Consider the following 15,085-nt stretch of genomic DNA (forward strand, 5'->3'; position numbering starts at 1 on the left):
GGCCGGGGGGCGCAGGTCCCTCTGAACGTGTTCCCTGAGGAGAAAGGCCGGGACCAAGCCCGGAAACTCTCTCCCTGCAACAAGTGGCGTCCGGCGGCTCAGCCGCGACCCGGGCGGGGCGGCGAGGAACGCCGATGGGCTGAGGAGCCCGGGCCGCCCCCAGCTGCCTCGCAGCTGTCCTGAGGCCGCCCCCCGCGCACTCCGGACGCGGCGCTGGGGCGGGAGAGGCGCGGGGCGGGCCCGGCCGGGAGGGGAAGGCGCCGCCGCTGCCGCCTCCCGCCGCGGGCGGGGCAGCCTCGCGCCGCCTCAGGGGCCGGCTGGGGCCGGGCAGCTGAGGGCAAAAGCTTCACCGGCGGGCACGGCGCGTGCGCGTTCTGCCGGCGCGTGCGCGGTAGCGCAGGGGGACGCGGAGCGGAGCCCGGCACTCGGCAACGCTCGGCGGTTTCCGTGCAGGCCAGGCCGCCATTTTCTCTCAGTCTCCCCGTGCGCGGCTCCTGTCCCGCTGCCCGCGCTCTGTCCTGCTCGGCGATGGACGGGTGAGTGGGCACCGGGGCGCTGGGAGCGAGAGCACTGCCGCGCTTTGTGCTGCCGATCGGTGGTGGCGCCTGTCCCGGTGCCGGGCGCTCGCTGGCTGTCGGCGGGCGTCTCCGAGGGTGTGGGGAGCGATGAGCTTCCCGCCGCGGGACAGCTGAAGCCTGAGGCCCCACCCAGGCTGGGAGCGGGGCAGGAGGGGGCTCAGGCTCTCAGTAGCGCGGGCCCCTCTGTAGGGCTCCCCGTTCAAATCGCCGAGGGCCTTGGGCTCCCCCCATTCAAGTGTAGTGCCCGAGACGCCGCGTCTCGATGGAAAGAAGGGGCGCGATCTACCCTCATCCTTGCCCCTGGAGCCTCTCGCTCCCTCCTTCTCCTCTGCCTTTGGCATCTCTCCTCTGGCCTGGGGGTGAGGAGGGGCGCGTTGCAGGGCTCGGGTTTGTTTTGGAGCTGGCTGGAGGGGAGGAGCGATGCCAGCAGGAGCCAGATGTCGAGCTCTTTTGTTTTCAGAAACTGCCTAATAAGCCCTTCGGCTTCCTCCCCTCCCCAGGTGGAGAGATGCCTTTGTATATACAGCGGACTGGCTGTAAAAACCAAAGAAGGGAAGGTTGGAAGCAGTCGGCAATGTGGGACAGTAGGGGCTGGGATGGGCAGGCGCTACACGCCAGGCCTGCTTTTTGTTGTTCCTGGAAAACAGGGCTGGTGGCTGTAGCCTTCGTCAGTGTAAATACAACAGCTTTCAGCTTCCAAATCTCCTCTTGGGTTGTTTACTCTGCTTCAAACAGAGAAGCCATCTCTTTGGTATGCTTTAAACATATATAACCTTTCAACTGTGAGAGTTCCCAAGGCTTTTTATGGTTGTAGTTATAATGGTAGGAGTTACAGATCCTGTCTGAGAACTACGAATGAGTACTACGTTGTGGAATGCTCTCCCATATTCTTTTTTGTGTGTATGTGTTTGTGGACTATGGTTTCTTTTAGGATTGTGGTATGCACTGAGTGGTGATGTCACAACCTCTAAGGAAAAGATGTACCTTGACATACCTGTTGCAATGTTTTTCATAGGTGTACCTCATTAAATTTCTTATAGGCGTAGCTGCCAATGCTTTGGGCGTTTTTCCCAAGCTAATTAAAAAAAAAAATTGCTTTCTGCTGTTCAAAGTGTGGGTCAAACAAAGGTTCACCTATGTTGCCAAATTTGCTGTTTAGTTAATAAAGGTGTGTGAGAAGTTTTGTACTTAATTTTAAATGACTTTATTTCTACCCTGTAATCTCATGCAGTCTAGAAACCAGAGCTTCCTAAATAAATTTCCTGGCAGTGCTGTATTGGAGTAATGTTTACTTGAAACTTCGTACCCTTTGGAAAGGCCTATAAGCTGTGGGAGCTGAGTGGCTTTTTAAAGTTTCTTTTGTATTTCAGTCCTCTATGTTTTTGAGCATAGATTCTTGCTCGGGGAACTTGTTTCCTGTTTGTTTCCTCATAATTTTGTCATTTCAATAGATTGAAAAGTTGGGTTTATGAGGATAAATTGGTTGACTTACGTTCTTGTTTTTTTCTGTTTTTACAGCATTGTCACTGATGTTGCCGTTGGTGTGAAGGTAGGATGTGCACTTAACAAATAAGGGGGTAGAGTGCTGATACAAAATGAACTACTTTGAGCATCAGTAATTGCATGTTTGGAGATGTTAACTGGTCATTGTGAGCTGCTATCTATTCAGCCATGTATGCTTTATTAAACAAAAATCCCTGGAGGTAAATTGGAGCCTCTACACAAAAGACTTTTCTAGGCACTGAACTGTAAACAGTGGTTCTGGATTAATGTAGTGGTGTCAGCTTCTTACTTTAAAACTTCATTTATCATACTTTTTTTCAAAACAACTCTCTCGCATTGTTGCATGGGGCCTGTAAAAGTCATACTTTCTCTGTCCCTCCCCCTCCTTTTTGCAAAACAGTTCCCACTGCAGTTAAAAAAGAAGTGACTATCTATAAGAGGACAGAAAAATGGGAGCTAGAATTTGTTATGTAGACACAGAAGTGTTTACTTTGATTAAACTTTTATTTCTCAAGTTAAGTTATTAATTTAGTATACTTTTATAATAAGGAAAGGGCTTCAAAATAGTGTTTAATTTGCTATTTATTTTGCTTTTTTAATTCAAATCTATCACAGGAATTAGATCAGTACTCCATAGTGGCAGAGTGAGAAATAATGTTTATGCAAAGGGTTATGGGACAAGAGAACTTTAATGAATGCATGGCAGCAATTCTATTTCAGTGGTAGAAGCAGAAGTTCTCTAGAAGTCACATTTGCTCAGGGGCTTCGTAGCTTGTGCTGTGTACCTGCCTTTTCACCTGAAGCTGATCAGTGTTAGCTGCTTGCTAAGCTCATCTTTGTCTGCTAAGGCCCAGTTGCTCAGATTCAGTAGTGGTCCTGCTGGATTTGGACTCGTTCTTATGTAATACACTCAGCCTGTAGGTACAGCAGCTGTTCTGTTGGATCCACCTGGATAATGTTTCTGGGTAAGCGTGCTTCTAGGAAGAGCTGTGAGAAGTCAGTTACATGGATTCTGGCCCCATCCAGCTCCAAATGTTCATGCAGTGTTGGAGACAAGCTTAAAATCATTCTCTGAATCATGAGTAAAGTATAGTTATTAAGGTACTTCTGTGGGAGCTAATCACAATAGAAATACAAACTGACGTGATTATTTCTCTGATGCTTGGGAGGACAAAGTGTTAACTAATTAAAACTTAGCAATGTATTTAGTAGTTTGGAGGGATACCTGAGGATGTTCCAAGTCTTTCAACAGCAAACTGTGCTCCATGTACACAGCTTCAGGGCAAAAAATATAAAATCATTAATTACCCTTAGTAATTTTTCCTCTTTCTAGTGAAGAAGTAGTTTCAGGTAGACCATGTGTTACTTCGATCTTAAATTCTAACATTTCTCACTTCAGGAGAAATAAATGGATTCAGTAATCCTTTTGCTCTTTACTGTGAGCAACTTCAATCTATGAGAATTTGAGTATTGCAAACTATGTTCTGAGCAGGTTGTGCCATCTTGGAACCAAATTTTAAGATACTAGTCAGACAGTGAAATAAAGATGGTTCAGATGATGTAACTGCTTTCTTCTGTTGATTGTAGAAGTTATATTATGAATATAAGAAAGAAGGCAAGACACGTGTATTTGAGGCAGTGATTAAAAACTACAGGGAAAAGCTCAGGAGTATCAAAAAGTTGTGCTTTTTGCTTGTAAAAATGGACTTGCTGTCTGGTTTCTGAAAGAAAACAGTCTGTGCATGGAAGTAGTGCAAATAAATAAGTATGATGATTTCTTGAAGGCAGCTGTTAAATATGGTAGGAATAAACTGGATTGTGTTCTGGAGCTTCTTTAATTATCTCAAGATACTGCTAAAAATGGAAAATGGGATTTCTGTCTAATTGAGGTGTGTGTAGTGATGTAATGCCAGCTTCACTTGTGTTTTGTGGAAGGACATGTGAAACATATCCTTATGGTGACTATTCATTGCTCTTGATGGACTGATGTTTTCAAGTTGAGGGATGCTTTGCCTGTCAAGTGTAGATAAACAACTGGGATCAGTCATCTGGCCTTCCCTTGGAAGTTTTCTTTTTCATGGGGTGCTCTGGGAATGTGTAAGAATTAAGTTTTGAATCCAAGGAGTTGCATTAGCAATTTTAATGCTCTTCCAACACTGCTTTTGTTGAGACTGGATAGTCATTGGATGTGGGCAGGGATTTAGCTGTGAGAAGTTGCCTTATCCAAGATATTTTTTTTACTTGACGCTTTCTGATATTTTTCACTTAGGGTGTATATGCTGATCATTTGCAAAACATGTTTGTGATATATTCAGTTATACTTGGAGAAATGGATGGTGACATGTGACTCTTCTGTTTGGAAAACTTGCTCTTTTTTATCATCATCAGTCATGTCAATGCAAATTTAAAAGTTATATTAACTGTTATCTGGCTGTTTGTTCTCTTGAACAGCAAAGTGCACATGTTATATTTTTAAACCCATTCATAAAAGAGTAAGAGAAGTTAATTATTGTAGTCTGGGTATTGTCTTTCCATTAAAGGAGGGCTTTTTAGCTTAGGGGACTGCACGTGGTCAAGGCAAGTATGAAGTAAAAGGAATGCTTCCTTATAATGCTTTATTAACAGTTTTATAATCAGAGTTATCTACAAATGAGGGATAAATTTGAAACTATTACCATTTATTTTTGTTTTATACTAAATTTGTTTTAAAACATTTTTGTTCAGCTGATGTTTGGTCTTCATTTGATTTACATGTTGAGTCACCAGAAATTAACACTAGAAACCAGTACAAAACATAAAACTTAAAATGGAAGTGGAAAAAATTGTGAATACAACTTGAGAACTTGGTTTACAAAGAATAAATGTGGGTCTTTGTGCAACTCAAAATATGCAGTGGGAACACGCTTCCTAGCTCAAATCTGTCAGAGGAGCAGCGTGCTTTAATTTCTGAAAGCATTAAAATATGTCACAACACAGTCATCTTGTAAATACAAATGAGATAACTCATACTTGATTTGGTCTGTAATGTCTTGTTTTGCTTACCTAGAATTCATGGAGGCAGGGAAATGTCACTGCACACAGTTCACCCCTTACATTACATTTTGCAAAATAATGCAAGAAGGAATGAGCTTTAGGTCTCTGTCTGATGCTGATTTGTGAACTTGCAGTGTATATAAGCAGTTTGTGCAAGAATACTTGAATAAAGGAGAGTTAAGGATTCCAGTAATGGTAATATTTACATAGTTCATCAATTTAAAAAAATTAAGTTCCCTGGAGAAAGTCTATACATTTTATAGACTTCTTTGTGCATCATTTCAAAAAATTATCATACTCTGTAAAATGTTTGCTTTTTCTTTTTTAAAAAAGTACATTGGAGTTGCTCTGTTCTTATTACATCAGGTCCTTAGTTACTCTCTGGTTATACAGTTTTGAGCATCAGCATCTAATAACTGTACTTTGAATTGTTCTCTTGTGTTCTCTTTACATTATAGTGCTTTAATCTTGATACCTGATTTGGCACTTGGTGTGATAGAGCCTCTTTCAGCTGTTGGATGTATGAAGTGTATAATGTATCTTTCCTATGGAGAAATTAAAAGAATCTTTGGAGGGATATGAAAACACGGAATAAGGAATATATGTCACTCAGGTGTAGGGAATAACTTAGGTGAACTTTGGGTGCATATTGGGGGTGATCTCCTACTGTGTTTCAGTGTGTGCCACTTCAGTCTAATGGATGATGTTTCTCCTGGATGGAGTGGGTAGCTGTGCAGTAAATGGGGTTTGAACAATTGAGTGACTCATTCTGTGTATGTGCATTACATGTTTCACAAGGGCTGGGGTGTTCTTCTATCTGACAGGAGAATAGAAGCAGTCATTTCTTCCTGGAGCATTATTTGGTACACAGCATTTGGGAAATTTTTTTACCTTCTTGACAGAGCTATGGATACTGGCCAAAAACCAAGCTTCAGCTGCCAAGCACAGACAGCCCCAGTTATAGCTAGGAGAGAAAACTCATTCCTGTAAACAGAGTTTTGTAATGTTTAAAGATGTGGGGATGGCCTTCTTCCCCCCAAGGTCAGGGCTTTGGCTGTTGCAGTGTGTTTAAGAGATGAGGGAATTGGTGGTTTGTATTTGGTTGATCATGTTTGGGATGGGTAGAAGATGCTAAGAAACACGTCCTAGTACTTTGTAAGTCTTCCAAACGGGAAAGTATCACCTAGTTACCCTTTTTCCTGGTTGCTGAAACTTAACTTGGAGGAATATAGTAGTATGGGGGAAGGACAGGAGCTAAAAACTGACAGAGAAAGGAACTGATGGAGAAAGGGGAGAGAGCATGAAGTAGCAGTCTGTAAGTACTCTTGAATTGTTGTCCACTTTGGTTTTTTAACTCATGTTCTGAGGCATAGTCTTCTCTTACAAAACTATATTCTGAACCTTTTTTGCTAGTAATAACTGAGAATTTTTTCATGGTGGAAACAAGTAGATACTGTAGATGTGCTGTGACTTTTTGTTTCAACTGTACATCATATAATGAAAATAGGATTGAAAGTCAGATTCTAGCAAGTTGTCAGAAGATAAACTCCCACTTCTAAAATTTAGTCCAAACTTACTTCACAAGCCTGTTCTTTCAGTTTTGTACTCTCTCAAATTTTTTGCCTTTACTGTTGTAATTTTGGCTACTTAAAAAGAAGGGAGTGGTAGGATAAAAAATTGGTTTATTCATCCAGACAAATGCCATGTGATAGTCTGTTGCATTTAAAATGTTAGGATTAGAGTTTTGGGCTAACCTTGCATGTCTAATATAATTGCTGGTAGACCAGACAAAGACGCAGCGATATGATAAAAATGGGTTATTTTTGAATTAGAGGTGTTTTAGTCTTGTGTTAGCTGTGGTAATGTTTTTAGACAACCTTTGTTTTCAATAATACTTAAGTTGTGCTAGCAGCAGTAAACAGCAAAAAAAGAGCATTATAGCAGTGAAGTAAGGCTGAAGTCTGACCATGCTCAAAAGTTTAGAACTGGCATCTGGATTTGTCTTTCTAGGAATGGTATGGGGAACATGTCCATAGTGACAAAAAATAACTTCTTACAATGAAAGATATCTGTTAGCAGTAAAGATATCTGATAGCAGTAACTTCTATAAATTGACCCTGTCTGAAATGGCTTTCATATTTATTCTCAGAATAGCTGCCTCCAGTTCTTTTTTTCTTAGTGCTTTTTTTTTTTTGTGATGCCCATTCTGCCACTGTAGTATATGTTAAGAAGTAAGGAAAGCTGAAAATAGAAAGAAAGCAAACATGTTGAAACTTAGTTTGTTCTCTGTAGTCAGTATACTCACTGTATGTATGGAAGTTTTAGTATACTTGTTTGATAAATTTTGATATCTTTCGCTAATTTGAAATCACGTAGTTCTAGTTTGTAGCAGAAGACTTAGGTTTGCATCTTAATTGAGGGGTTATACAAAGAGAAACGCAATTACATGCGCCATGCACTAATACCACATGCAAATACCCTTCCCATTTCCTAGAGCTTCAGGCCATGTTTTCACAAGCAAATCAAGCTGCATTCCATGTTAAGCACCCATGGAGTTCACGACCTTAACTGATTTCATGCCAATATAGTTAAATGGTGTATTCTTTAAAACTGTTCAAGTAGGTATATTCCATGCATGCAAGGTTCTGGTGAACTAATAGCAAGCTTATAGTTAAACTGTCTGCTTTGCAAAATATTTATGAGCCTGCCTGGAGTTTCTTTTGAATATGTATCCTGTCCTGCATGGGCCTTCTGTGATCCTGTACATATGACAGGTGTAGCAAATTCCTTAGGGTAGTTTGGATTATGTGTTTTGACAGTTGTGTGTATAAGCAGAGCATAAGGCAGACCAAGTGTTTTTCTTGATGAAACATTATGTGAGAGTATATTTATGCAGTGTTTCATATAAAAATTTATCATGTTAAAAACTAAGCATCCTTTTGAATTGTAATTCATCACATGTAAACTGAAAAAAGTTTATAAATGCTGTGTTTGGGGGTTCAAAGTGTGTCATTCTGTTGTTTCAAACAGCCAGTCCCCAAAGTAACTTCAGATATTGAAGCAGTGTGTTTACAGTGTGTAACTGTTAGAGGAGAATGTTTTAATGTCTGGGTTGAAACTGTCATGTGCTTCTTATTCCTTTCCCATACCATCAAGTTTCTGGCTCTTTCTTTTAAATTGTTCCCAGATGTTGTTAGAAATAAAGTGTTTTACAATGCTGTTGAATTCCCTTAAATCACGAGATCTGTCTCCTGGCTTGTCATAGCCCTTGGGAAATTCATGCCTGTAGGCTGAGAGTGACTGTGGTGAATGTGCAGTGCAGCTGAAGTTCCCTAACTTATCTTTCCTTAGGGGGGAAGGGCGGAGAGAGGGAAATGGGAAGGGCAGAATCATCCTGGTTTTGGGAGAGGTTTGTAGTATCAGCAAACATAAATACCACAAATGAGAATATTTGTAAAAAAATTATTTTTCGATGTCTTTGAGTGTCATCCTTATATTTTCTAGTGTGAATTCAAGAAATTGTTTTAGATGATACTGTTGACTTTTTAACAAAAGTTAACTGTTTCTAGGAGTCACTTGTTTACTGTTTCTAGGAGTATGGTAGTGCTTCTACACATGCTTCTAATAAGCTCTCTGTAATACTGTTAGGTTTAGCCAAAACTTCAGGTCAGAGTCTCTATAGCCCTGAATTACTGGGGAAAAAAGCTGATGTGTCTCTGATGTAAGCAGTTGTCAAAAAGTATTTTGATGCATAAAACACTAAACCCTTGGATGTAATAAAATCTGGGGAATGTGTTAAGTATTTAAAGCGTAATCTGGAATATTAGGAAAATAGTTTGCAAAGACTTCTAAACACTATATTTTTGATTAGCCTGGAAGCATAGTATGACTGTAATGACTTCCTGAAATTATATAGCTACATAAAAAAACCTGTGATAGCATGAAGCTTTATAGTAGTCTTTTGTGGGGGGGAAAAATCTGAAATTCTGCAATGTAAATCCAGCTTGTGTAGTGAAGGATTTTGAGTTAGCTCTAACTTAAAGCAAGGACCTAGGACATTGATTTGCTGAGCTAGGGGCTTCTTCTTTCTCTTTGTTTAATTGATTTTGTGAATTGCAGAAGTGACAGTGCAAGAAATAAGTATTCACTTAGGGAAATTAGCTAAAATATCAAAGCGGTATCTTTAACTTACAGTATGTAACATAATTTTTGTATATACAATTTTGAATTTTCACTGAAATATGCACTAAAAGTCTGGTTTGGTATATTTTTTGTCTTTTTTGAAAGTGGTCCTACATGTCAGTTTTACATAAATCCATTGATTGAAGCCATGCATTAAACATGATGTTTTCCCACCATGCATGGGAATGCTCTCATGGGGTCATGGGGGTGATAGCATGGGCTGAAGTGAAAGGGTGGTATTGACTGGGACAAATTCAGGGTTCACTCGCTGCAGGATGTTAGACTGGAAGTTCCCTTGTTTATTTTGTATACTCATAATTTGGTAGATGCTGGTTTCATAAAGAAATGGTCTAGATTGCTCTGATCTGAGCAGTTAGTTTTTGTGAAAGATTTATGTAAATTTATCTTCTTGACATTGGTAGGAATAGAAATATGGCATCGAAGACTTGTGCTGTTGAGGCCTAGATGCCAGAAGATGAGGTGTTAATAGTAGTTTATACTTTTTATTTTGTTCTTAATAATCTCCTTCCCTCATGCTAAAATGGATATTCAATTAGTCTCTACTGTGTTGCTGTTACAGTAACTGTCCTTTGCAGTTTATGGTGAAATATCATCATTGTGGTGGTTTTTTATTTGTTTGTTATTATAACTTAGGTGAGAATGTTTTTACCATCTCTGTATTTATGATCTTCAGTACTGTTACACAATCTCGAACTTGCTCTGACTTTAGAACACAGCAGTTTGCAGAGACAGGGATAGAGTTAAGTGAACGTTGGTGTTGGATCTTCCTTCCTTGATTGAGTCTGATTCTGTGTGCTCTTCAGATATCTGAGTTTGGTTTCCTTAGCTCTGAAACACGCAGTACAATTAGCTAATTTAGTTTAAAGGTTTGTACTATTTGACTAGCAGAACTTCTGTGATTAAGACTAATTAAATATTCAAGATGCTTGGACATAGGTTATGATTTTGAAATTCATGTGTGACATAGCAGAGTGATGAAAAACTTTGCTTGTGGATCATGGTGTCAGTCCTTTTTGGCTTAGCACCCTCTAAAAGAGTATGCACATGAAACCAAAACCAAGCACCCCAAAGCACAAATCAAATATACCCTTATCTCTGCTGAATAAATGTAAGTAAAATAAGTATTCATGTCTGTGTAATTCGGGAGGGGTTGTGTTACACAGTAGTGCCAGTCTAAGAGCATACATGGGAATACTTTAGATGCTTATATGAAATTGCTTTACTAGACAACCAAGATCTTCAGGCAACCCTTTTGAAGTAAATCACAATAACCAGGCAGGTACTGCTTTTGATTTTGTAATGTATCACTGTATCCAAGTCCATCAGGTCTTTTGCTGCGGAGCTGGTTTCAAAGTTACTGAAGTACAGAAGGATCTAGGCTGCTTAAGAGCCAATTGGGAAAAATAGGCATGTATATCTATAAGATCATTACTCACATGGTCAAAGATCTCTCTTACCAAGACCTTGGGAAATACGGACGGGAGTGAGTTAATAGAGGTTTGCTGTACATTTGTGATTTCACAGGGGAATTCAAAGAACAATTCATATATGAACCTGTACATATGTGAATCAGACTTTAGAACACTAATTTATGCAGATAAGACAACTGTAGATTTCATGATACAGGCCAGTGCAAGAAATTCACATTTAATTGTTTTTCTGAAGCAACAATGTTGAAACTTTCAAGTGCAATGACAAAGTCTTGTGATTGACTGTGAAGGTATTTATGAAATGTAAAATGATATGTTTGCAAATGAAGAGAGAACTGTTCATGAAACACAAATACTGGAACTGAATATCTACTCTGTTGAGTAATGTGTGCTCCTTTTAGATTTTTCTGCTGTGGTTTAAGAAATTAACAGTTTTTTTGAAAGTCAGATTTACTAGGAACAAGAAGTTTATATAATCATGCTTGCACTCTTTCATTCAGCAGTTGCTGTTGTAAGTAACTTTCTGAAGCTGGAGAAATTGAAATTGAAATCTGAGATATTTCAGAATTGTAAAGTTCCTACAGGTTTTGGGAAGAGTATTCATTTGGTACTGGGGTTGCTTCAGCTGTTTATGTAGTAATTGCTGTACCATTGCAAATTTATTCCTGTAGTATTAAGGGAGAAAAAATGCTGATGCATGATCTTAATCAGCTGGACTATGAACAGATTCAGTGTCTGCTGCTGCTTCTGCCTATTCAGCTGAGCTGGCCAGGCTGCAGGCAGGGGCTCCCAAGCAGAGCTAGATGGGTGTTGCAAGCAGAAAAAACTGCACTTATCACTGAATAACCTAATGCTGCTAGTAATCTTCAACTTTGCAGCACTCTATCCTAGTCAATATTATGTTAGAAAAAGTAGAACATGAAAGGGAAAGAATGCTTATGTTTCAACTTATACCGAGTACCTGCATATTACATCAGTATTAGAAAGCAATGTAGTTAGAAAAACAGAGAATTTCTATAACTTACCTATAAGCTGCTTCTCAGCTCTGTCTAGCTAAATTTTTCTTAGTTACATCTGATTAGAAATGGATACTTAAACTGAAAAGGACAAGACGTAGTCCCTCTCACGGTTCTGTCTGATCTTGGTATTAGGCGTGATGCAATCTTAAGGGAACTCTTGCTCATTTGATAGGCACAGCTTTGTGGCTTGCCATGTACCCTTACAAGCTTAGAGCATTCAGTAAACTGCATAGAGATGCTTCAGAGCTGATGTTGAAGACCAGGTAAACTTTAATGGCTCTATATGTGTGTACACATACATAAACTTTGACATACCATTCTCTGTGTGGACACAAATATAGTGCAGCATGAGAAAAAGGTAAGGGTGTGATTTTTCTAAGTCTTTCAACAGTGCTGTCTATGAAGGTAATACTCTCAGATGAATGTATTATGAAGTATTGAAGTGCCCTGTAAAACATATTCATTAACTGTTCTTGATTCTCTTGTAGTGTCCACAACAGAATTAAACCCATTTATTTTAATAAGGGTGGATAGAAACTGGGTTTTTTCCCCTCATTGCCATTTTAGCAGTGACCTGTGTTAGTCTTAAGGGCACTGCAGAAATACTTCTGAAGTGGGAAAGAACCTGTAAGAAATTAAAGATAATATTCAAAGGATGGTTTAAATATTTTGTTTATTAAAAGATCACGTAAAGACTTTGTAGGCTTTTTGAGGGATGAAGTTTTGAGTGTGAAGAGGGTTGGGGCATAAAAGGAGAAAAGAAGCAACAAGGGTGTGAAAAGAAGTGCCTCTTCAACTGCTTCAAGTGCCCATCTTACCATTTGTGGAAAGGGTTATCTTGTATGGTTTTAATATAAACCCTTCTGATTTTTGCAGCCAACTTTTAAGTCATTCATTAATTGATATTTGTCATGTTTCAAGAACTACAGTGAAGATGTAATTCCCTACCCTAAGTTGTGTTTTGCAGAAGAAAAAAAAATGAATGTCCACAAAATGAAAACTGATTTCATTTCCTGTGATCATTAAATCTTTGTTTTTAAATAGGGGTGTTAAAATTGAGCTAAACTCCATATTTCTCTTTGCATAGGTTTCCCTTGTAGTTTCAGCTAGATATAATAGTTTAATATATATGTGTATTAAAATTTTAAAACTTAAATTAATTTAAATGTTATTGAAGTAGAATAAATTTATTTAATTATATTTTAATTTGAAATGCTGGACAAAATTATTGTTCAGCAGTTCTCATTGTGTCCAGAGATGGCTTTATTTCAGTGGTGGGTTAAAACAACTGTGCTTAAGCTGCTCTCATTTCAGAATGCCATGTGAATATTCCGCTTTACTTAGATTTCAAATTGTTGCACTTATCTGAAAAGAGGAAGTATCATCTTTAAAAATCACAAAATAGAGGAAAAAAAATCTCTTACTGTCTCTTTCTTTTTAGAGAGGATCTGACGAACTTCTTTCAGGCAGTGTACTCAGTAGCCCGAACTCTAACATGAGCAGCATGGTAGTTACTGGTAAGTGATGCCCTTTCAAAGGAGAAATCTATAATTTATACTTGGACTCATTTCCTGTTTACAAGGGGACAACACCGAAACAAGAATCCGTTGTGCTAAGAGGGATAAACTGTTGGCTTGTATTAGAATATAGTGACTTTGTATTTCCTACAAACCTTGGGTATCTGAGAAGAATAATCCCACAATCAGCAGGCAACTTTCAGATGTCTGCACACAAAATTGTTGGTGGGTGATGGGATGATAAATCACAGTTGTCTTGTACAGCTACCTTTAAAGTAAGGAGTCTCAGCTGCATAGGTAAACAGCCCAGTAAAATCTCAGGCAAAGGTAAGCAGCCCAGTTCCTGTGACACATCAACTTCTTTACACATGGTCATCTGCAAGTCTGGGCGTTACAGGGAAGACCACTGTGCCACTTTCATAATACAGTGTGGATTTGGGAAAAGAGAGTTCTGGTTCACTGCTAAAGCAGGAAGCTTCACTTTGCTCCTTCAGTTTGAGATCGCAGTGTAGAATATCAGAGCGAAGTGACTGGCTGTTCTTGAATCAGTTTTCTGGTGATGCTAGATAGAAAGGTTTTTTCATTAATTGGCACACACTAAAATCCTTCTTTGCAGTTGATGCTTCTGTATGTTGAATGTACGTTGAGTTCCCTTGGAAAGCTCATTTCAGAGGTCTTGCTTTTTCTCTTTTTTCTTTTTCTACCAGACTATTAATTTTTTGTGAGTTTTTTCTCCTTTTTTTTCCTCTTCCCTTAGAGATGTGGAGGAGTTAATTCATGACGCCAGAGGGTTGCTGCACTTTCCAGTCAGTTGCCTGATTCACTGTTCTACTGTGCCTGATTTTCTGTATTCATGGGGTCAGCAGTATAATCACTGATATTAATAGCAGACTCTTTCCATTTTAATTTGTTAGTAAGAGGTTAGGATTCAGGGTGCAATTTCATGTTACTATTAGGGTGCTGTGGTGACAGCTCTTGCCAGAATGGGTACCTCTGTGCTTTCTCATCCTACATCTTCAGCACAAGCAAATCCAAATGCACGTTTCTGCTACGCTCTTCTGTTTTAGTGCTCATACACTTGCAGAATAAGTTAATGCAGCATTAAACTATTCTAACAAAATAAAGTCATTTTTCCCTGGAGCAGCTTACTGATCAGTCATGTGATTGCACAGTTGCAGACACAGTGTGGTGTTGAGTGGAGGAGTGTGGCAGCAGAAGAAAACCACTTCCACTGGCAGTTCTGTAACCAAAGGTGAAGAGGTTATTACTTTGAAATAAGTCAGAAATGCAGTGCAGTGTAGTGCATTCATAGCCATTTTGGAACCCCAGAACATTTGTCTCTCTTCCCTGTTTTTCTTACTTCCTGCCTGGAAGAGGTCCCTCTTGTTTTCATTTTCTTGATGTCCTCTTCAGTCCTGGATATTTCATGCTTCGTCAGTTTGCTTTACTTAAACAAGAAACAACTATGGAAAGGACTTGTGTGCTGGAGGGTTTGGGTGTCGGCAGTGGACATTAAGACAGGACCACGTCCTAAACATTACCAAATTTTCCATATATTTTTAGATAAACTTTTAGTTCCAGGAAATTAAATGCAAATTAATTTATCAAAGGAAAAAAGAGGTAAATTTAAAAAAATTGAAATAAGCATTATAATTTTGAGGTTTCAGAACAAGAAATACGGAAGCTTGTCTAAGCAGCCCCTGCATAGAAATTCTTCCTTAAAAATTCTGAGAATGGAAAAGCATGTTTTGATCCCATTAGGTTGATGTATGGGATAGAAGTTTGATGCATTTAACAAATAC

At 39.3% G+C, this 15,085-nt stretch overlaps 1 protein-coding gene across 8 annotated transcripts in view; it reads left to right on the plus strand.

Annotated features, from left to right (window-relative positions):
- Positions 1–341: 341 nt before the first annotated feature.
- The window catches only part of PTBP2 (polypyrimidine tract binding protein 2), a 45,396-nt gene continuing 30,652 nt past the window's right edge, over positions 342–15,085 (plus strand). For 3 of the 8 annotated variants that reach the window (XM_038144165.1, XM_038144166.1, XM_038144167.1), the window contains exons 1-3: positions 347–536; positions 2,097–2,127; positions 13,208–13,283. In XM_038144165.1, coding sequence (XP_038000093.1) covers positions 529–536; positions 2,097–2,127; positions 13,208–13,283 — 115 coding nt within the window. In that variant the 5' untranslated portion in view covers positions 347–528. Of the gene's footprint in view, positions 537–2,096; positions 2,128–13,207; positions 13,284–15,085 lie in introns of all 8 variants that reach the window. The other 5 variants (XM_038144161.1, XM_038144162.1, XM_038144164.1 and 2 more) reach the window with 4 other exon arrangements.

This window comes from Motacilla alba, chromosome 8 (genome assembly GCF_015832195.1).
Source record: "Motacilla alba alba isolate MOTALB_02 chromosome 8, Motacilla_alba_V1.0_pri, whole genome shotgun sequence".
Classification (NCBI taxonomy): Eukaryota; Metazoa; Chordata; class Aves; order Passeriformes; family Motacillidae; genus Motacilla; species Motacilla alba.